Here is a 22,324-nt window from a genome sequence, read left to right as displayed (position 1 = left end):
TTTATTACAATTAAACTGAGTAAAAAAAGATAATAATATTTTTGTCCCTGCTGATAAGCTCCCATCCAGTATTGGAATACCACACTTAGGTCTCCCCAGAGCCTTGCCTTTTCTAGTCTGAACAAGCCCTGCTCCCTCAACTGCTCTTCAAAGGAGAGAATCCTGTGGCCCTACTTTTCAAGCCTGTTCTAGTTTCCCTGTATGGCATCTATTCTGTCATAAAACATCACCTGTGCTGTCAAATTCTCTACCTTTAGAGCCCATTCTGTGAGAAAAAGAAGTAACCTTCAAGGCTCACTACAGGAGACAAACCTAAATTTTTAACATGCTTGTCTTGTGCTCGCACATGTCATCTGACTGAAACTTACAATACAGAAAGTTACAATTCAGAAAGTTTTGCCTCATACAGGTTCTGTGGTACTGTACTGGGTTTACATGGTGACGTTTTGCAGCGGGGCGACAAGGAGGAGTCGCAGGGGTCACCTCTGCACACAAAGCCGAGCAACCCCCCCACATCACATCACATCACATCAGCCGCTCCCAAGGGCTCCGCCGCCGCATGGAGGAGGGGAGCTCGGATGGCTGTCAGCAGTGAGGCAGCAGGAGGCGACAAACGGCGGGTGAAGACGTTAGCAGCCACGGGCTACCGAGGCTATGCTTAAGGAAGTCGGACACCCCACCACAAGCGACTCTCAGTCTCCGGAGCAGACCCTATAGGCATTAGCACAGCCTCCCCTGGGCGATCCCTCCTCAACGCAATGGAACCTCCCGCGCAGAGCTATTTAAATTCGAGCCCTCAGCGACATCCTCCCTCACCCCCCGCCAGGTGTGCGGAGCTGTGCGCTGACGTCACGCACACGCAGGGCAGCCTGAGGTTCGCGTTCCCTTCCCTCCCTCCGGCCGCTCGATGCAGTACGCAGGCGCACTCGCGCCCGCCCCGCCCTCCCTCGCGTGCACGCGCACGCCCCCTTTCTCTCCCTCCCACGGCGCTGTGGGCTGTGCGCGCCGCCGCGAGCACCGGAGCGGCGGGGGGTGGTGTTAAGCAGTCTCGAGGAAGGGGGAGCGCGGAGTGCAGGCTTCCGCCGGCAGCGCGTCCCCGGGGATAGATCGAAGGAAACCTCCTGTTTTGTTGTGGTGTTTGTTTTTTTTTTTTTTTGTACAAATTTGTGGGTTTTTTTGTTTTGTTTTGTTTTTTTGCTCTGCTCTCCCCTTACTTGCGTGTGAGGTAAACGTGGTGTGCGTTGCCTGCGCCGCCGCTGCGCTTCAGGTGGGGAAGGAGGGAGAAAGAAAGCGGGCGGGCTCTGCTCCCCCCTCTTCTCTGCGCCTCTCCGGAGCCCTCTGCTCCCCGCTTCTCCCCGCGGCGAGGTACGCAGCCCCCGCCGAGATGGGCTGCACGCTGAGCGCCGAGGATAAGGCGGCGGTGGAGAGGAGCAAGATGATCGACAGGAACCTGCGGGAAGACGGCGAGAAAGCGGCCAGGGAAGTGAAGCTGCTCCTGCTCGGTAAGGGTGGTCTCCGGCCGGGCCGAACTGCGGAACTGTGAGGGCCGGACCGGGGGCGGGGGTCCGCGGAGGTCCCCCAGCATCGCTCCCCCGGGACCGGCGGGGCGGAGGGCTGCGTGCGGCGCGGAAAGGCCGCTCGTGGATCCTCGGAAGCGTTGGGGGCGGAGGGAGGGGGAGCGCAGGTGGGCGCGGCGGGGCTGCAGGCCGGGCCGGGGAGCGGTTCCGAGCGGTTGGGGCTTTGTTTAGATAAGGCCCGACACCCGCGGGGAGGACGTGAGATCTTGAACTTTTGATGTGGGTTCTGGGTAGCTCGGTTCCGAGGAAGGGCTTAAGGGGATTTCAGGTTGGGGGATGTTTGTTTCGTATGGAACATCCCCTTCTGAACTGTTGCTGTAAGAGTGAAGTGGGAAAAACATCAAAGCAACGCGAGGCGCCGTCTGACTTCTCTCTTCGTTTTCTTTTGGAAGTTGGTTCTGTTGCCGAACTTTTACAACATAAGGTCAAACCTTGATGGGGTTATAAAGTGTGTGATACTGCGGATCACTGGAATAGGGTGATGAGGAGCTGCACAGAGAAGCAATGGATGCCAAACCTCCTCAGGATGTGCTCGGGGTGGGATAGGATGGGGCCCTGGGTCCCGATCTGGTGAGCATCAATCCTGCACAAGGCAGGGCGTTGGCACTGGATGGCCTTCGAGATCCCTTCTAACCCGAGCCATTCTGTGGTTCTGTGCTACCAAGGCTTCTTGATTTTGTTCCCAAGTTCTTGGAGCTAGCAGCTTTGCGTATTTTAAGTGATGTTTGTGTATAAAGATAGATGAAGTAAAATTTCCGCTAAAAATTACTATGAAAGAGGAAGCAATATTTAATTAGAAATGCCTTTGTGCAGCTCTAAAACTATTGTACGTGTTGTGGACAGCTGAATCCTGCAAGACATATGATGTATTGATGTTACGGGGAGTTTTGTGCTATGCTTTATAGCTCAACTGCACTGGATCCTTTTAACCCATATTTAAAAAAATAAATAAATAAATAAACGTGGAGTTTCAGTTTTCCTTGTGCTGCTTTTCCTGAAGCTACAGTTCCAAGCAAGGTTTCCGTTTTTAAAATACTACCCAATTTTTTCTTCTTCATATATTTGTTTTCATGGAGTGCTTCCTTCAGCATTCTATTTCGTACAAATCTTGCTTTGCTGTAGTAGAACTCTTAGGTAACTTCTCTCTGTTCCATACTTGTAAAATAGCTCCAGACAGGTACAGGGGACTGAACCACTTCATTCTGTGTGTCTGTGAAGAAACAAAACAAGCCTAGTATACATAAAGCAGACTTCTGAAAACGTATGTATAGATTTAAAGTTCTGCATATGAGGGGAAAAAAGCTTTTCTCCTCAGTTTGCTTTCCAGAAAGGAAAGGCTGTTAGGCTGTTGGTTGATAGTGTGCTTAGTCCTGTACAAATTTGTAAGCCTGGAGTCTGTTATGTGGAAAGGTTATCTTCTGATCAATAGTAATGCACTGCAGAAAATGTCCTTTTTCAAGAGTCACAGAGTACTGCTCTGTGTGTGCTCTGACAAGGCATTAGAAATCGTTTTTTAGAGTTTTGCTGTTCTCTACCGAGCTTTAAATACACATAGGTAGTAGTTATGCTTTTCTGTGGGTATGGATAAAGTCTTCTATAAAAGTTGCATTAAACTTGAGAATGAGCTGTTTTCAGTAGCTTAACATTCTTGGGTATGAATTCATATGATAGTAGCTTTTTATATAAATTCTTCTTGATACAGATAAGCTTTTGTATGAATTGTTTTCTGCTGCAGTCTCCTGAAATCTTAGGATATGAGGCTAATGCTCAAATACATGCATTTTCTCACATTACAACTCAGCGTAGTGTTTTCCCTTCAACTGTTAAAAAGTGAAAATGAACAGATCAGGAACTTTTAAGGCCAGAGCTCAGAGTAAGGCTTTGTGTATACATCCATGGATACATTTATACATTTCAGATCCTAATGGAAGCTTTTCTGTTCAATTTCCTGTGTTAGCTGTCCTAAATGTTGTGTGAATGCTTTATCTGATGGCAAAACTATTTTAAGTTACTTCCACTAGAGTCATTTTCTTCTCACCACTCATTTTCCCAATTGCTTTTTCTGCCCATATGTCGTAGTTTATCATCAACTCAGTTGTATTCCTGCATCTATTTATGGGCTTGTTCTACTTAAAAGTTACTGAAATAAAAGGAAAAGGAGAAGTTGTGGTCTGCTGACAGGAAGATATGCTGTGTGAAAGGCATCTGAAATACCTTGCTTATGGAGAAGAAGAGTATAGCTCTATGCTTACTACTCAGTAACACAGCTATACTTCAGGATCTGTAAAAACTATTTTTATATGGTGATTAGAGAATCCTAGTGAAACTTGAGTTAGTGTGTTCAACTGAAGGGTATGTTTATAAAATTAGTCTGTTTCTGGCTTACAATGGAATTAAATTAAAAAGCTTTTCTAAAGCATTCTGAACCAGGAAATATCATTGATTTGAGAGAGATGTGATACTGCTGTGTGTAAACCATGACTTTGTGAATAATATCACTGACCTATGGTAGATTCATATTGTGTTGTTCTGTATCTAGGAAGAAGCCGTCAGATTCAAGCTGTTCAAAACACTGTTACTTTGAGTTACCTAACTTGTTAGAAACATACCATCTATAAGTTGGTTCTGTGTTTTGTACAGATTTGACTGTAGATCATGCTTCTGTTCTTGGAATAAGAATATTGGATTTGGACCAATATCTGTGTAAAATATTTTAACCTTGTAATTCATTTTAATGTTACATGTAAACAGCAGGAGAACCTTTTCTGGAAAATCTGAAAACAGTCTTTGTTATTAGAAATAAGCTGAACTTCAGCACATAGTTTATGAGCCAGCTGGAAAATGTTTGTATATGGAGCTTGGTGTTGTTTGTTTGTTTTTAATCCTAAATTATTAAATAAGCCTTTTTCACTTAAATGGCTTTTATCCATATGTTTCCTGTCTGTGATGAAGGGTTTTCTTTTGAGTTTCTGTGAAATCTAAGTGCAGTCCAGTGTGACATCCAGTGCTGGAAAATTTAATGTTCCAAGTATTTTTCCTTAAGCCTTTAACGTTTGTATCATTGGTAGTTCCTAAACCCGTTTTTCATGATTACTTGAGGTAATGTTTTGTTTTACCATTGTTCTTTCTCAAAGATAGGCTCATACATCTATGGAGTAAACTATATTTCTGAAAGACTGTGTGTATCTTCTATCCTGACTGCCTTCCAAGAACCAACAAAACAATTTCTTCTCTTCCGTGGTTCTTCGTTTTTATTTTTGTTTTTAAACTTTCTGTGCTTGGAGTAAGGGGAGGGTACAAAGAAAATACTGTGATACTTGCAGAATGAGTGTAATTCTACTCATTTCAGGAGGTGGTGGCTCTTTGTGACTGGTCTGCATGCTGCATTAATATACATGTGATCCAGATCAGGTGTGGATTTGCAAGTACATTTCAGCTGACTTAGCCAAAGCACACAAGACTGAGTTCATGCCAACAGCAGGAGAACAGACAGTACCTCATTTAGTAGAAAGCCTTCTGGTATGAGGTTAACTTGTTGAGTTTTATGAATACATTCAAACTGGCAGCATGAGTTTACAGGATTAACACATTTGTCTTGTGGCTTATCACATTTTTCATCTAATACAATAAATTAAGTGCTGGTGTTCTCAGTATCACAGGAGAAAACAGTAGGACTATTCTTTAGGAGTGGATTCTAGGGTCTGTGAGGCCACTGATCACGTTTGACAAATGAAACTGTCTTCTTTTTGGACAGTCATGCTTCCTGGTTTAAGTTCAACAGGGACTTCGTAGTCATGACCAGCAGAGCTTCTACATTCCTTAACAGATTCTTATGGTTCATACTCAAGCACTGTTGCCATGTTCTTAAGGAGCCTATTTTTCAGTTTAAGGTAGTGTACTTTTTTTTTTTTTTTCATCGCAGTTCTCCCTGCTGCTGAAGGCACTAACTAAAATTACATGCAGTTCTAAATTTTCCCTTCTTAAGCTTTTTTTCTAGCTGCTGTTCTTTTGTTCCATACCTTCATATTTCTGCTCAATTGACTCCCACTGCATACTCATCTTTCCTGCAGCATCATCTTTGCAGTCCTTGGCAATACACCCTTTCCTCCAGACCTGCCTGAAAAAGCCATTTTCTCAAAACATGTATTGCACCATTCAGGAATTCTTACAAATAAAAGGTAAATTATGCCTACCTCTCTTGTCATGGTCCAAAACATCTCCTGCCTAACCTTCGGTGACAACTGTCTGTAGAAATTGAAGTTCATATCTTATTTAAGGCTTTGTTACAGGATAACTGAGAGAAGTGCTTAATGTTACTTTTGGTTTAGAATAGAATATTCCATTTGGAAGTGACCTATGGGGATCCAATTACTTGACTACTTCAACGCCAACCACAAGTTAAAAGATGTATTGAAGGGCATTATCCAAATGCTTCCTGAACACTGTTGGGTCTGAGACAACAACCACCTTGCTAGGAAGCCTGTTCTGGTATTTGACTACTGTCACAGTAAAGTCTTCTTTCTTCTTATCCAGTCTGAATCTCACTGTGTGCAACTTTGTGCAGTTTCTGTGTGTTTACTGGGGAGAAAAGAATTGCTGAGGAGAAAAATAGAAGCCAGTTGCACAGAATGATAACATTGCTGCTTCTCCTTTTCTCCAAACTAGGCAACCCAAGCATCCTCAGCCTATCCTCATGGATTATGCCTTCTACCCCATTTAACCAGCTTTGTTGCCTCCTGCTCCAGACACATTTGATGAATTTAACATCCTTTTTATATTATGGAGCCCTTATAGGCACACAGTTTTTGAGGTGAACTCACAGTAGTGCTAAATGTAGTGGGAGTTACCTCTTTGCACTGGCTGAGTAGGCTGTGTTTAATGCACCCCAAAATGTTGGTTACCGTTTTGACTAATGAACATGCTGTTGGCTCATAGAGAGCTACTGTCACCAATGCTCCCAAATCTCTTTCTGCTGAGCTACTCTCAGCCTTTTGTCTCCCAGTCTGTGCCTGTGTCTAGCATTGCTCTGTCCCAGGCACAGCACCCAGCATTTGTCTTTATCGGACTTTATGCTATTGCTAATTGCCCAATACTCCAGCCTGTGTAGATTCTTCCGAGTATCATCAGCAGATTTGCTAAGGATAAATTCGAATCCTGCATCCACTTCACTGATTAAAGATGAATAGGGCTGGTCCTAGGATTGAGCCCTGGGGAGCACCACTAGTGGCTGGCTTCCAGTCAGGTGTAGCCCCATTCACTACAATCCTTTGAGCTTCTGTTCAGTCAGTTCATCACCCAACATAGTGTGAACCTGTTCATCTCACAGCTGGACAGTTTATCCAGAGGAGTACTGTGGGGGATGGTATCAAAGGCCTTGCAGAAATCCATAAAAATTGCATCCACTGCTTTCTCTTCATCCCCTAAGTGAATGACTACTATAGATGAACATCAGATTAGTCAGACTGGATGGACTTTTTGATCATGAAATTATGTTGATGGTGCCTGATAGTTGCTTTGTTGTTTAAGTGCTCCACTAAGGCAATCTTCTCTGTAAATTTTCCAGGTACTGAAGTTAAGCTATCAGGGTGTGCCCACTTCACATCTTTTTCTTTGTCCTTTTTTTCCCCCAGACTTTCTGCTACATTTTTTTATTAAAAAAATGCTACTTTCTTTATGAAATCACTGTTTAGGATTGTATCGTGGTTTTCTTCAGCATTCTTATGAACAGTTTGCTTTAGTACACGTGCTTTAAGATGGGACAAAAAAACCAATGCTAACTGTCCTTGTTTTTCCCCCTCTCTTGTTTAAAAGTAATGTAGTTATGAATATATATCTTTTTGCTTTCATATCAGTCATTAAAGAAGTTTCTGGACTTTAAGAGTTATGCAATAGAGATTTCAAATGCTTGTCTTTAAAAGAGAGATTTACTCAGGTTGTCTTCTAATGCTATCCAATTTTTTTCTCCCCTCCTGAATCAGTGACAAAAAAAAAACAACCCAGTAAAGTACTTCTTAGTAAGCAGTTCATTTCCAGCATCAGTTTATTGTATCATCATTGTGCTAATGTGATAGCTTGCTACAGTTCTACAAATTATGTTACTGCAATGATCTTGTTTTGAAGCTAACCCCACTTGTGTGAAGAGTTATTCTTCATTAATTTCAGACTATAGTTTACAGTACAGCTCCTTGCCTACTTGTGTTGGCATAACTTGAACTCAGGCTTTGTGCTATAAAGTTAACCATGCTGATTTATCTATATAATCATTTCTGAAGTAGCTTGTACTATTGTTGCTGTATTTTCCTCTTTAATTGTCTTGGTATTCTAAGAAGGAAGGTTTGAGTAGTGGGCACATCCTAAAATCCGGCTAAATATTTTGAAACCAACCCATCAATCTGTTATAGAGGTCATGAAATTCTGAAGTTAGTTTTGCTGCTGAGTTTGATAGATATTTGCAGTGTTTCCTGTAATGTGCTGTCTGGCAAATGTCAAGGTAGAAAACTGAAAGTAGAGAAGAAAGATTAGAAATGTTCTGTTAAGTGTGAACATTTTTCTGCCATGGAAACGCTGCAATAAAGATCTGAACTGAGCTGATAATTAGCTATTAGAAGGCTTTTTCCAAAATGTTTATAGGAAAGCCTGTATTGATGGAAAACTTGCTATTCTGAGCTTGACTCTTAGTCATTGACCAGCTTTACTGAGCTCAGCTGTTCTATTTATTGCCCTTGTTTGTTCAGTGTCCTAGTGTTGTCTCAGGCTTTGTGTAAATTACTGTTTTGTTATTTTGTAAATGGAAATTGGTTGGCTTCACCTGAGAGATTCTTTATCCGGGAAGAAATACTTAACTGGTAAGGGATCTTATGAGCTCTTGGAGAATATGGGCCTTTAAACATGTGAGAGCAAGAAGTTTTGAGTCTGCTGCTTGGAAAAATGCAGTTTTGGAAGTGGCTTAACTTGGTGACATTTCTGAGCCAAAGGATATTAAGATGCTGAAATCTTTTAGAAAAATAAGACACAATAGCATGCGCTTTTTACTGAGACAGCTGTGTGTACTAGGAATAGATGCTTTTGCAATAAAAGACTCGTAATATCACAGAATAGCTGAGGTTGGCAGGGACTCCAGCTACATTTGGTCCAAACCCTACCTACTCAGGCAGAGGCAGCCAGATCAGAGTGTCCAGGACTACATCCAAGTGGCTTATGAAGATCTCCTAGGAGGAAACTCCATATTCTGTCTGGATGACCTGTGCCATTACTTGGCCACCCACACAGTAAAGAAGTGTTTTTGTGAGATTCAAGTAGAATCTCTTGTGTTCCCATTTGTGCCATTACTTCTTGTTCAACCACAGGGGACCACTGAGAAAATGCGTGGCTCCATCCTTTTTGTCCCTTGCCTTCAGGTATTTAAAGACATTGATATGATCCCCCAAACCCCCTCCAGACTGAACACTCCCAGCTTTCTCAGCCTCTTAGTACTGGAGCAAGTTACCCAGAGAGGCTGTGGAGTCTCTTCCCTGGAGATTTTCAGAAGCTGCCTGCATGTGATCCTGGGCACCCTCCTCTGGGTATCCCTGTTTGAGTGGAGAGCCTCTACAGGTCCCTGCCAACATCACCAGTCTGTGATCTGGAAGTACTGTAAGTTGAGGTCAATTTTTGACATGTCAGTTTATTTTGGTTTTTGAATGCCTGCCCTTTACACTTTGGGGGAAAAAAAAAAAACAAAACAAAGGATAGGTTTAGTTATGACCGGGCTTTTCCTCTAAAATAACATTTCTGTGTAATCTATAAGCACTTTATCTCAGTGTCAGTCTTTCAGGATCTCAATTGTCAGGGTACTTTGCATTACAATTGTATGAAAACAGTTTCTTTGTGAAAACTGACTTGTTAACATAGGTTTAATGTAAACATTTATTAATGTGCATGAATTGCTTTCCTTTTCCTGGCTTTAGTGATTGAAGGGTTAGTAGACCTTCAGGTAATGCAATTTCTTGTCTGTTTAAGCGTTAACTTGATAAATAAGTAGAGATGCTGATATATGCATCTGTCCCTTTATATAAGCTATATATTTTTATTGAGAGTATGTAATCTGCAATATTATGTGTACCTATATAAATTGATAATGGAATTAGTACTTCTCATGCATATATTTTATTTAAAGGAATGAGTGTTTGAGTATATAGTGCTGCAGTTTATGGAATAAACTGTATGTCATTACTTTTTCTTACAGGCTTCGTAGAAATGTATTAGTGCATTTGAAATGTGTAATACACTTAGCGGAGGTACCTGATTACATCTTCAGTGAAATGTAACTGTATCTAGGCAACCAAATTGGACAGGAAGTTTCTACAATCATTGCTCTGAACTGATTGCTTTTAAAGAAGAAATCAATATACTGTGTAGCGTCAATTCAAGTTGTAACATGGGGAAGGATGAGCCAACATGAAAATCTCAGCCCACCTTGCTGCAGAGGATTTACGGACCTTCCGTGAAGGAAGGCTGAGGGGAATTGGGCTTGTTCAATCTGGAAAAGAGAAGGTTCCTGGTGCTAGATGTCATTGTGGCCTTCCAGTACTGAAAGGGAGCTTATAAACAAAATTGGGACTGACATTTTACATATGCAAATAGTAATAGGATAAGGAGGAATGGTTTTAAATTAAAAGGGAAGATTTGGATTAGATGTGAGGTGGAAGCTTTTTACTCAGTGGGTGATGAGGCTCTAGAAGAGCTTGTCCAGTGAAGTTGTGCATGTTCCATTCCTGGAGACATTCAAGGCCAGGTTGGATGGAGCCCTGGGCCACCTGCTCTAGTAGAGTAGAGTGGCAACACTGTCCACAACAGGAGGGTTGGAATGAGGTGATCTTTAAGGTCCTTTCCAATCCAAATGATTCTGCTGTTCTGTGAATTTCATTTTTTGAACAGAAAATACTGATTGGATGCACAGCTTGGAATCAAATGGCCGTCTATATCACTTCTTTCACAAAGTTTTAAAAATGATTTCTCTCATCTCTGTCATTTTTTCTTACAAGATTGAAGCTGATGTCATGTGTTTGGCTCATAACATGAGTTTTGTATTACAATGGCAAGGAAACATTTTCCAAGGAAACTTGGAAAAGTGGAGAATCTTGCCTGCTTTGTAAATCCATGCTGGAATGCTAGAAATAAGTAGTCTCCTTTGTTTAATAGTGTAATGACAGAAATAGTTACTCCAGTGTGGGAACTCTTGTGTTGCTAAAAGGAAAGAGCTGTTGCTACATCTGGCTGAATGGTTTTGCCCTCTCCCTGGTACTTTAAAATGTTTAAGTCAGTTTTGTGCTGGTTTAATAGTCAAATTAGCTATTCTGTTTTGCTGCTCGAGTGGTCTGTTGTAAATGGTTTTAATGGTCTGGTCAGCACCTGAATGAGTGCATAGTGAGCAGCAGAGATGTGTGCCTGATGCACATGGGGTACTAGAAGTGAGCAGCAGCAGATGGAAGTTAAGTGCAGAGTGAGATTTTTTCAGTTTCTGCATTCTCTGTTACAATTTATGCTGTAGGATTGGAGTAGCAATAACGTGAAGTTGTTTGCCTACGAAATCCAGTTGGTAGACTTGTTAAACTTATTCAAAACCCATTATAATTTTAAAATATTGCTATTATAGGAGATACTTTTCAAGAAGTGTACTGATAAGTTCACTCAAATGGAAAAAGGAGGTATAAGCTTTGGTTTCATTCCAAGTACAAGGAAAGTCAAACCTGTTTCCTTATTCTTTTGAATGCACTTTAACGTATAGTTTACACTCTCAAACAGGAAAAATCCTTTTCTATCCTGTGCTTTGTGAAGGATGCCATATGGTAGTGGGAAAAAGATATTGACCAGCTCAGTGTCCAAACACTAGAATAGTAGAGATTTTCATCTCGGTTAGCAGTACTGTGATATGGGAACAGTGTGAGTGGAGTATTAGAATGAAGTTTTAAAATTTGCTTTGGTTGAAGGTAAATGACTTGCAGTAACAGAACTGAGAATAAACAAGACAGTTGTCTCAATTATTGTAGGTTTTGTTCAGTTAAATATCATTTTGAATTCTCATTGATTTCCAAATCTACCATGATGTGTGGTACAGGAGGGACTGAAAATAAGCTGCCCGGTCTCATTTAAGTGCTGCCTGTATTCTTGATGCTTTAAATATTTCTTGAAGCATTTTGAAAATGGATTTATCAGCTGTATGCTGCTTCAGTTACTAATCCTCAACAAATCCCGTAAACCATTATATACCTTCTAAAGCTCTTAATGACATTGATAGGGATTCCTTCTAATATGCTTTAGTGCCTCAGTGTTTGCTAGCAAAGGTTGTCATTTAATGCCTACATGAGAGGCTATTTAGATTATTTTATGCCTGCTGTTCTGGAGCACATTGCCTTTTGGAGTCAGATCAAACCATGACAACATACTTGTTTGAGGCTATCAAACTGCTGTGTATGTATCTGTCTTATTCCTCCTCACTTCTGGTCTTGTTGGGTGTGACTGCCTGTTTGAATGGATTGAAGTATAGTAAACCTCAAAGCTTTAACACTTTGAGATCAGTTATTTATTTCAAAGTCTATTAAAAAAAAAAAAACACAGAACAAAACAATTTTGGGTTCAGTACTGTTAAGAACAAATAATTGTGTCTACTCATAGGAAGCTTCGTGGGAAAAACACACGTGTCCAACAGAGTGTGATTGAATATGCACACAAGTTTTCTACTTTGAATTAAAATAAAAATAAAGAATTCTGAAAAGATTTCTTTTTGAAAAAGAACAGTTTTGGTAACAGGACCCTTTTTGTTCAGCATTCCAGTCTGTGTCAGCTTGTAAATCTTCACACCTTTTTGATAGAAGTCGAGACCTTTTTAAAAGTGTATTTATTTTAACTGCCCATGTGCTTATTCTTATTTTTCTGGAACTCAGTCCTCAAGCTGTACAGGATGAGAAACATTATACATGATAGACATGGGTGAAGGCTAAATTTGTGTGAACTGAGGTTTATTGCGTCACTTTTACAATATGGACTAACTTTAGTATAACTGCATTTGTCCTTGTATAACCTTTGATGATACCCATTTATCTTACTTGCGAATGATACCTTGATGTTATGTGATAAGTAGAGCTTTAAAAACCTAAACAACAACAACAACAAAAAAAAACAGTTAAGATTAACATGAGACCTCATTCTGTTTTGGGAGTAATGCATCCAACCTTGCTTTCTGATTTTTCCCAACTCTTTAGTTACATAGTAACTACTTTTGATAGATGAAAGAATAGTACTGTTCTGAATTGTGAGGAGCATGAAGTGAAAATATGCTGTGAATTTTAAGTTATTTTGTTCTATGTCTTTATCAGAATGAAGTGGGTAATGTGTGCCTCTACTGCAGCTATGATTTTTTTGTAAAGTTTCTTTCATTATGATTATTGATGGCCTGCTTATGTCTCTGCTATCTTGTTCACTGAACCTACCATCTTCTCACAACACATCTATTATTCAGAGAACAGTAAAAGGCCATGAAGGCCACCACAATGTCAAGAGAAAAAGGACAATTTGAAGTTCTGGATATTTAATCATACACATTAGGTATGCTGTATACTGTTGGCAGATTGGCTGTAGCTGTCTTGGTAAATGTTGTAAGACCAAAGGAGGTGATTCTTTCTGGTGGACTGTATAGCATTTATCATTGTGCTTTTATGTAACGTCCTCTCAAACTTGTGCTCTAGGAGGTCTTTAAACATATCCTTTCATAGTATGACTTCAAATTATATAGTGATTATTGTTTCTGAGCATTCTACATAAATAATTATCTTAGAAGAGGATAACTACTTTTACTTATGCTTCTTAGCTAACAAATTCAAGTCTTTAGTTTTGAGGAGTAGATCAGTTATTTGCTGTTCTGTTAGAAACACCAACAGATTTCTGGACTTGAAATTTTTGCGGGATTCCCAAAACTTATAGAGGCTGACCTTTGATTCATTTAAGTAATCAACTGATAAACTTACCGAGATGCTGTTGGCATTCTTATGTTAGAAGAAATTGGAGCTGTTGGTGCTATGACATTTAGTAATCATGCATGCTATTTTTTAACAGCTGTGATTTTCATCTCTAAGCACATGTCCATTTCTGACATGATTAAGATTTATTTCAAAGTTTTGAGTTGAGGTATTGTGTGTTGGGCACCTTGTACTTATTTGTGTGAAGCCTTGCATATGTATTAACTGAAGAAAATGCTCCAGAATTGAAAGTATGATAACACTGCCCCTCGTCTTGTAATGTAGTGATTCTACTTTCTTTCAAGAGATCTCTTGTATGCTCTTAGCAGAAATCTCCCCTAAAAGTAGCTTCAGTTCGAAGGTACTGTATTTCCTTTATAATACTACTGGATGACAGCAGCTGTACAGCCAGTGATTAAAACAATTGAGGAATGTGGACATAAGAATAGCTTTGAAGTGCCAGGTGTACTTGATCTTCAAAAGCTTCACGCGTAACTAAAGTTGCCTACTAGATTACCCTTCTTACCATATCCATCAAATTCTTAGGAGGTTTCTTAACATCCTTGTCATAATAAGATATTAAACACTATTAGAGAATTTGAAATAATTGGACACTCAATTTGTACTTCTAAAGATAAATGGGAACATGAATGGGAGGTTACCTTAAAATCTGCACAGTAGAATGTCTTGTGCACATTTACTGCAAACAGCATTCTTTAGAGAGTTCCATAGGTTATAGTGAATATAAAAATACACATTCTTTGCTACTTCAGTACTAAGCTACTTAATATGGTTTTATTAACCACTTTCTATTTTTACATAAGTGATAGCCTACATCAGGAACTTAACTTTAAGTTCATAGTCTTTGGTTGTATAGACCTGTGTAAGCACTCAGGACATTAACTTGAGCTACTCTGTGTTTGCTTGTTTAAGAACATTTTATAATAATAGTTTTTAAAAATAGTGTTTAGTCGTGTATCATTGATTTCAAAGATCCGATAAAAGTGATACTGAAGGCTTGGGGAAAAAATAGTTGCTTATAATTAGTTCTTAACAGAGATGGTGAATTATAGGTTCGCTTAGTGGTTTTGCTCTAGAAATAAACCAGCATGTGGCTGCTGAAACTTTGAGAATTATCTCAGTTCTTTCATCTGAGTCAGTGTCATAATTTTAGAATCTGTCACTCTTGTGGTTTCAGCGAATGATGTAATCTGGGATTTACACTCCATTACTGCATATTGAAGTTACTGAAATGTTTCTTTCCAGACAGTACTAACCACAGCTTCTTTCTCAAGTCATTCAGAATTTTCTGACATACTCAGATTCAGATAGTTGCAGAAATTCCAAAACTAATATCACTAAATCTATAACGACTATTCTTGTAAGAGGAAACTTCTGCTTGACTATACTGAAACAGAATGGGGGAAAAGGAACAGAAAATGTCAGCAGTAGTAGCTGCCATTAGAGAAAAGCAAGATGGTAGTAGATAAGAAGCATAACTGTCATGAGATTTGGAAAAGAGAGCACTAGACAAAAAAGAAAGAAAACTTTGTAGGGGCGAATATTCCTGTGGAGAGCCTGGTGCTGAAGGATATTCCATTTGGTAGTCAACCTGGATGGGTAGCAAAAAAAAAAATCACTATGGATTTTTTGTACTGCTATGGATGTGTTTGTGAGTGTGGTAATAGTGATTAATAACTTGAATAATAGCTAAAATAAGTTTCATTTCTGGTAAAGTGTCATGAGGTGATAAATGTAAGAGATTGTATTTGCAAGCTGTTTTATGAGCCCCGCCCCACTTGTAAGAGTTTACTGGCCCCATGGCAGAAACAGCACTTCGCTTGTGCTGCCTGATGTCAGTGATAGCTGAAGGCCAGGCACCATTCGTCTTGTCCTCCAACCAGAAAATGCTAACATCTGACAGGAGGCAGGGTTGGAGAGTTGTGGGGAGAGGGTTTTCAAGAGATGAATCCAATAATTTATTACATAAAATTAAAATGTTGCCTTTTTTTAAGTTGATCTGGTACGCCTCTACGTTGCAGTCTGAAAAGCGTCCACTGCAAGTTTTATATTAATTACTCTTGTCTATACTTGAACTGTTCTCTGGCACCATACAAGACTATTTAATTTGTCTGTAGTTTCTGTTCCTTTTGAGATTGATCTGGTGGTTCAAAGCCAGCCCTGTTCTACGCTTCAGCTTTTATGTAACTCTTCAACTAGTTCTTTGCCCCAGATTTAGAGTACAATTATTTCTGTGTTACTATTGCCAGGAATATCGTTGCACAATTAGAAATTGTTGTACATAACAGTTGGTTTCCTCCAAAGAGGGATACTATGTACGTGAAATTGTGAAGTTGTTTGGACTGCTTTTTGTTTGGTATATGAGTAGTTCATTCAGTAAGCAATTATTGAGTCTTTCACAAATTAGAAATGTTGCTATTAAGGTATCAGAACTTAAAAACAGCAGTTTCTGTGCTTGGTTTCATACAGCATTTGCTTGTGAAATCTGTTCTGGAGTGCTTGCTATGTAGGCAGTGTGTGGGGTAGTAAATCGTGAGACTAATTTAAAGTAAGGTTCTTGCTGACATTTTTTCAAATTATGGAAATACTTATTTTAATTGTTTTTGAATGTGGATATCCTTCATTTGAAAAGTAAATGAAAGCAGCTTGCAGGACTGAACATTGTTTTAACTCATATTTATTTGAACTTTGATATCGCTACTCAGTTTCTTCAAAGCACAATTCATGCAATTGTTCTGTTAAGCACTTGGGTTTTTTTGTTTTCATTTTTTTGTTTGTTTGTTTATTTTCTTTTGAGACATTTGGATATGAAGAATTAACAAGTTTTCTGTTTCCAAAGTTGAAAGTTGTCATCAAAGAAAAAAGGCAGTACAGTTTAGTGTTTCTTACTAAGTTACAGTTTTTGTCATGAAGGGTGTAACAGTATTAGTTATGTGCTTGAACTGAGTTCACTGAATTCCCATAGTGCTGTCATAACTCATGCTGGATCGAAGTAAAGTAACTTCTTTGGATGCCACCAATAGCTGTCAAAGTATTGAGATGTGAAGATAAAGCCTAAGTACTTTGAGAGGGGGGCACTTCTCAGATTTTAGTACAGTCAGTAGGGGAAACATGGTTCTTCTGTCTCCTTAAGTTGTGCTGAATAAATTGGACATCTTTGCTTTCATACTTCATTGGCTTGCAAAATGAAGCATAAGGATCTACCTTTCTGGCAAACAGGTGTGATATGAATATTAGACTTAGATGATGTTACACTTAATTATATCAATGAAAGTTTTAAAGGAAATGCTATGCTTTAAATGAGATTTTCATCAGATAAGTTGGTTTTTCTCAGTGGGGAGCTCCTGTGGTATCACAGAGGACACGACAGATGAAAATAATCATCAGTTATTCAAGGCTTATTCTAGTGAAGTGGAGATGACTTAATAGCTAACTTACTCTCATTTATAACTAAGCAGTCAAAAGATCCCCGCCATTCTTTCAAATCTGGAACTGATACACTGCGACTTTTCAGGTTAGAGCAACTCTGTGCTGTCTCTTTCTGTTAACATATTTTTATATTATTCATAATTATTTTTATATTACTATTTGAGCCAATAAGCATTAAATTTATTGGCAGCAGCGAAGTTGCAATCAAATATCACACTGATGTAGTACCAGAAACAATAAGTGCTATTCTTTACTAAATGATAGAGAAATATACATTCAAGACTGCCTAAATTTGGGTTTGGTTGTGGTAGTATGGCTATCTTTGACGTGTTATATGCATCTGTCACATTAAATACACAATGCTGCTTGCTCCTTATTAATATTTTCTGAAACAGCTCTCATTTTGCTGTTAAGAACTTATTAACACTGATGCAAAGGAAAGGACATTTCTTTTACCAGTGCAGCTTTGCATCCAAGAAAACTTGGCTGAGCTCTGCATTCTAGAATGCAAAAATTGTCAATTTCTTTTCAATATGGGACAGTGAGTAAGGTGTCTTTTTCTGACATATTTTGAAGGATTATTATCAAGCTGCAGACATCGTAGCTTAAAGTAAAAGCAGATACAGACACACACACACACACACACAAGTCAAAACACTCTCCTCAGTAAAAAGAAGAACAGAAAAATAATCCACAAAAGCAAAAAGATGTGTTTCTATTTTGCAGTTGGTAAAGTAGGTAAAATAGGTGTATGCATCTTCCAGGAGCTCCTTGTTAATGCTAGGTACACTGCAGTGAATTGCTTGTTGTTTTTTTTTTTTGTTTTGTTTTTTTTGGGGTTTTTTTTTTTTTTTTTTTGTACATAAGTGTTTATGGTTGTGTTACAGAAAGAACTTTTATGAGAATTCTAGGTGTTTGATGTGATTTAGTGCTAACACCATAGTGGAAGATGGATTTCCATTTGAGTCAGTTACATGTTACCTAATAAATAATTTTGATATAATAACCAGACCTGACACTGACCTGCTCTGTTAATCAAATATGTTAAGTGTTTAAACAGAAAGCGCTTCACAAGGTGATGGAACAGCTTGTTCTGGATATCCTCTCCAACAAAGTTTATCAGGAGTAGTCAACATAAATTCACAAGTGGGAGATCATGCTTGACCAACCTGGTAGCCTTCTATGACTGACTGGGGTGAGCAGTGTATGTTCTGTACCTTGACTTCAGCAAGGCATTTGACACAGCATCCACACAACATCTTGCTCTGAAACTCAGAAAGTATGTGTTAGATGGGTGGATTGAGAACTGGATGACTGGCAGGGTGTTGTCATCAGCAGTGCAGAGTCTGGTTGGAGGCCTGTAAATAGCAGTGCTGCATCTGGTCTTGTTCAACACCTTCATCAACAACCCAAATGGAGGTGTCCACCCTCAAAAAGTTTGCTGGTGATACAAAGCTGAGAGGAGTGGCTGACGCACCAGAAGGCTGTGCTACCATTCAGCAAGGCCTAGACAGGCTGGAGAGTTGGGCAGGGAGGAATCTGAGGAGGTTTAGCAGCAGCAAGAGTAGAGTCTTGCATCTGGGAATGCATCAGTGCAGGTTATGGGTTGACCTGCTGGACAGGAGCTCTGTGGAGAAGGATGTGGGTGTTCTGGTGAACAGCAGGTTGGTTATGATCCAACATTGTGCTCTTGTGATCAAGAATGCCAGTGTTATCCTGGAGAGTATTGAAAAGAGCAGGACCAGGAGAATGAAGAAGGTGATCCTCCTTCTGTACTATGCCCTGATGAGGACATGCTTACTGTGTCTAGTTCTGGGCTTCCCAGTTCAAAAAAGACACAGATTCCCATACGAGGATGCGCTGAATCATGTGGATCTGGTCAGTCCTGGGAAAGCAAGACTAAGGGGGGATCTGATGATGTTTTTATAAAGCAAGGTGTGAGGCAAATGGATGAGGCCAGGCTCTTCTTGGTGGTGTGTAGTGGTATGAGAAGGAGCAGTGGCCTAAAACTTGAACAAAGAAAAATCCATGCAAGCATGTGGAATAACTTCATGATAAGGGGTGACAGAGCACTGGAGCAGGTTGCTCAGAGAGATAGTGGAGTCTGCTTCTATTAAGATATTCAAGACCTGTCTGGATGGCCACCTGTGCAACTGATTGTAGGGTACCTGCTTTAGGAGGGTGATCGGGCTTGATGATCTCTTGAGGTCCCTTCCAACCCCTGCAATTCTGTGATTCATATCTTGTAGTAAATAATACTTACCTCCAAAATTCATCTTGAATAAAGGAGCGTAATGGGGTGATATGCTTTTTTATTCTTTTTATGATTTGGAAAAAATGTATATATATTACATCAAAGCAAAGATTGTTTTATTCGTGAAATTAATGTAAACCTTTGACATGTATTTATGTACACAATTAAAAATTTGCAGATTAAATATTAATTTACTGTATAACTGTTCAGATGTCAGAGTAACAAGTAATTATCATAATGTTGTCTTCGTGTGTGTAATGCTGACTACAAGGCTTTCATTCTTCTAACTCATTATGGCATGTGTGGATGTTGTCATGGTGTTCCATGATTCTTGGAAGTGATGCACGGATCTTGCCTACTCCAGTAAGACTATTATTCCTAAGTCTGTCATATTGTCAAAATGTGTTGCACTTATTATCAGCTTTTAGAGGTTAGTGATCACTGGTTTTGCCTACATTTGTGTAAAGTACTGTTTTCTGTTTATATTAACATACTTTTATTGAACTTCTGTAGCAGCTCAGAGCCTGAGAACTGTTGCTGCTCTGTAATTAGTAGTATGTTTATCAAAACCATGCCTTTTACTAGGTAAAGAGCGCATAAACCAGTCTTAGGCCAAAGTCAGCAGTTGCTTTATTCCATAGCAACGTAATTCTACAGTGTACTAGCTTCAGTTGGTGATAACAGACATTGTGCTGGATATTGGAAGAAAAAAAAATCTATCACATCAATTGCAGTGCCAGGGAGGCTGTGGGATGACTCTTGTCTGACAAAAAGTTCAAAGCTGGATTCAGCCTATTACGATGTTACATGTTTTGTTTAACCTACTAGGAAGAACATTCCAAATGGATTCATTATACAGTAGTGAAAGTACAAAATATTTTATCAGTCTTCAAAGGGTATTTAAGTTGGAACACACCTCTAGAAGTCATTAGTTTCAGTCCTTGGCTCAAAATCAAGCAAGAATCAAAATTATGTGAGGTTGCTTAGGGCTTCATCCAGTTGCATCTTGAAGATTTATGAGACTGAGTTTCTACTTCCTGTACAGGCAGTAAGAACCAGTGCCTAACAGCTTCCCCCGTGATAGTTCCATTTTTTACAACACCCTCCCCAAACCTCTAGAGTAACATATACTGGTGCCTCCTGTTTGCTTCTGTATTTTATTTTGTTGAGAAATTTTGATCTGTATTCAGCTGTCATAAGTGGCTTTATGGAGAAGGAAGCAATTAGATCCCTCCACCAGTCTTTTCAAGATTAAACAGCCTTTCTTTTGTAGTTTATCCTTTAATGCCATGTAACCAGTTCCTTATTCATGTAAGTAACATGCTACTGTTTTTTTGTCCTGTTAATCTCATTTTTTGGGGTGCTGAGGGGAAGAACAAGAGGTGCTGAGGTACAACCTCATGGGTGCTGACAGCTCAGTTGTCTTAACTTCTTGAGGATCCTTTGAATAAGCAAAAACCTTTGCACTCCCAACCCTTAAACTATTTTCTGACCTCCAGAACTGATGTTGCCTTAATTTAGTGACTTAATGCAGGTGTATTCTGTCCTGATTTTCAGGTCAATGAGAAGATGTTAAATAGGGTTAACCAAATAATGGCTCCTGAAGATTACCTCTTGTAACTAGCTTGCAGTTGGACTGGCTACTAACCTTTACATTTGGCTGTCTAGACAGTGTTTTAGACATCTTGAAATAATTATTTATTCATTGTGGTATAAGGATATTACTGTAGATGATATTGAAAGGCTTGCTAGAGGCACAGTAAATGATATAGTTGGCATTCTACATCCACAGAGCCATCTGTTTCCCCATTAAGGCATTACCGAGTCAAGTACAGTTGTTAAATCCATCCTCGTTTTTGCCAGTCACATGCTTGTCCTTCATGGACCTGGAAATGACTTCCAGGAATATTTACAGTATCATTAATTTAAGAAAAAAAGTGAAGCTGACTGCCCCTTTTTAAAAAAGATGAATATAGCCTTTAGCAGCGACTTCTTGTGGTCACAGTGACCTCTGCAATGTTAGAGAGTTTTCCTTGGTCATATTGGGATCGGACAACTGGCAATCTGTTTGCATTTAGAAACACTATCAAGCTGTATGAAGTTTAATGTTCTCATGCACAAAAAGAAGAACAAAGACTTTCCAGAGTTGGAATGATTTCTTGTCAAAATATCTCAATTTTGAAGCTTAGCAAGAGGCATTTAGGTTCTTATGTTAAAAATAATTTGTAATGTGTTTGGAACAGTTAAAGTTTTTTGTATTGGCTAGGTATTTGAAGTGTAGAAACAAAAATTAAATGTGTTCTCAAAGATGAGCAAAAATGTAATGAATTTCCATTTATTTTTCAGGAGCTGGTGAATCAGGGAAAAGCACAATTGTCAAACAAATGAAGTAAGTATAGTAAAATACAATCATAGAGAGGCTTCTTTTATTTGAATAGAGAATTTATTTTTTTTCCTTCCGTAGGATTATCCACGAAGCTGGTTATTCAGAAGAAGAGTGTAAACAGTACAAAGCTGTTGTCTACAGTAACACCATTCAGTCAATTATTGCTATCATTAGAGCAATGGGGAGGTTGAAGATAGACTTTGGTGATCCAACCAGGGCTGTGAGTATTGAAGTAAACATGCACATATACAGCTGAAATATCCATTCTGTTTCAGTTTCTATCCATTGTTATTTCCTGAAAAAATCTCTTCATATCCAACAGTCCTTATAGGCTAGAAGGTTTGATAAAGAAAAAATGTCATATAGTTTTCTATATGGTGAAGTGCTCTACTGAGCAGTTAACTGTGAGTTGATTCATCACAACTATTTTGTTTAGATACAGACCTCCAAATTCTATGTAAATCCCAGTCGCAGGGATTTTTTGAAGAATAGTAAGCTTTGTAGTTGTACTTCTTAAGTTTTACTTATGAGCTGCTGTAAGTCCTTCAAGGTGATCATTGCTTTCCTTAAAAAACACAGATTAAACAGGTAGGCATCTGGCTGTTCTCTGCACTTCTCAATTGAGTCACAGACACAGTAGTGTCTAAAACATTCTCACCTGTAG

At 39.3% G+C, this 22,324-nt stretch overlaps 1 protein-coding gene across 2 annotated transcripts in view; it reads left to right on the top strand.

The window, feature by feature from the left end:
- Window positions 1–961: 961 nt before the first annotated feature.
- Window positions 962–22,324, top strand: part of GNAI1 (G protein subunit alpha i1) — a 32,964-nt gene continuing 11,601 nt past the window's right edge. Inside the window, exons 1-3 of one of the 2 annotated variants that reach the window (XM_072329220.1) lie at window positions 962–1,502; window positions 21,621–21,663; window positions 21,739–21,880. In XM_072329220.1, the coding sequence (XP_072185321.1) occupies window positions 1,385–1,502; window positions 21,621–21,663; window positions 21,739–21,880 (303 nt within the window). In that variant the 5' untranslated portion in view covers window positions 962–1,384. The remainder of the gene's footprint in view (window positions 1,503–21,620; window positions 21,664–21,738; window positions 21,881–22,324) is intronic. The other variant, XM_072329211.1, reaches the window with a different exon arrangement.

The sequence above is a fragment of the Excalfactoria chinensis genome, chromosome 1 (genome assembly GCF_039878825.1).
Source record: "Excalfactoria chinensis isolate bCotChi1 chromosome 1, bCotChi1.hap2, whole genome shotgun sequence".
In the NCBI taxonomy this organism is placed as follows: domain Eukaryota; kingdom Metazoa; phylum Chordata; class Aves; order Galliformes; family Phasianidae; genus Excalfactoria; species Excalfactoria chinensis.
This window is presented reverse-complemented; position numbering and strand designations above follow the sequence as displayed.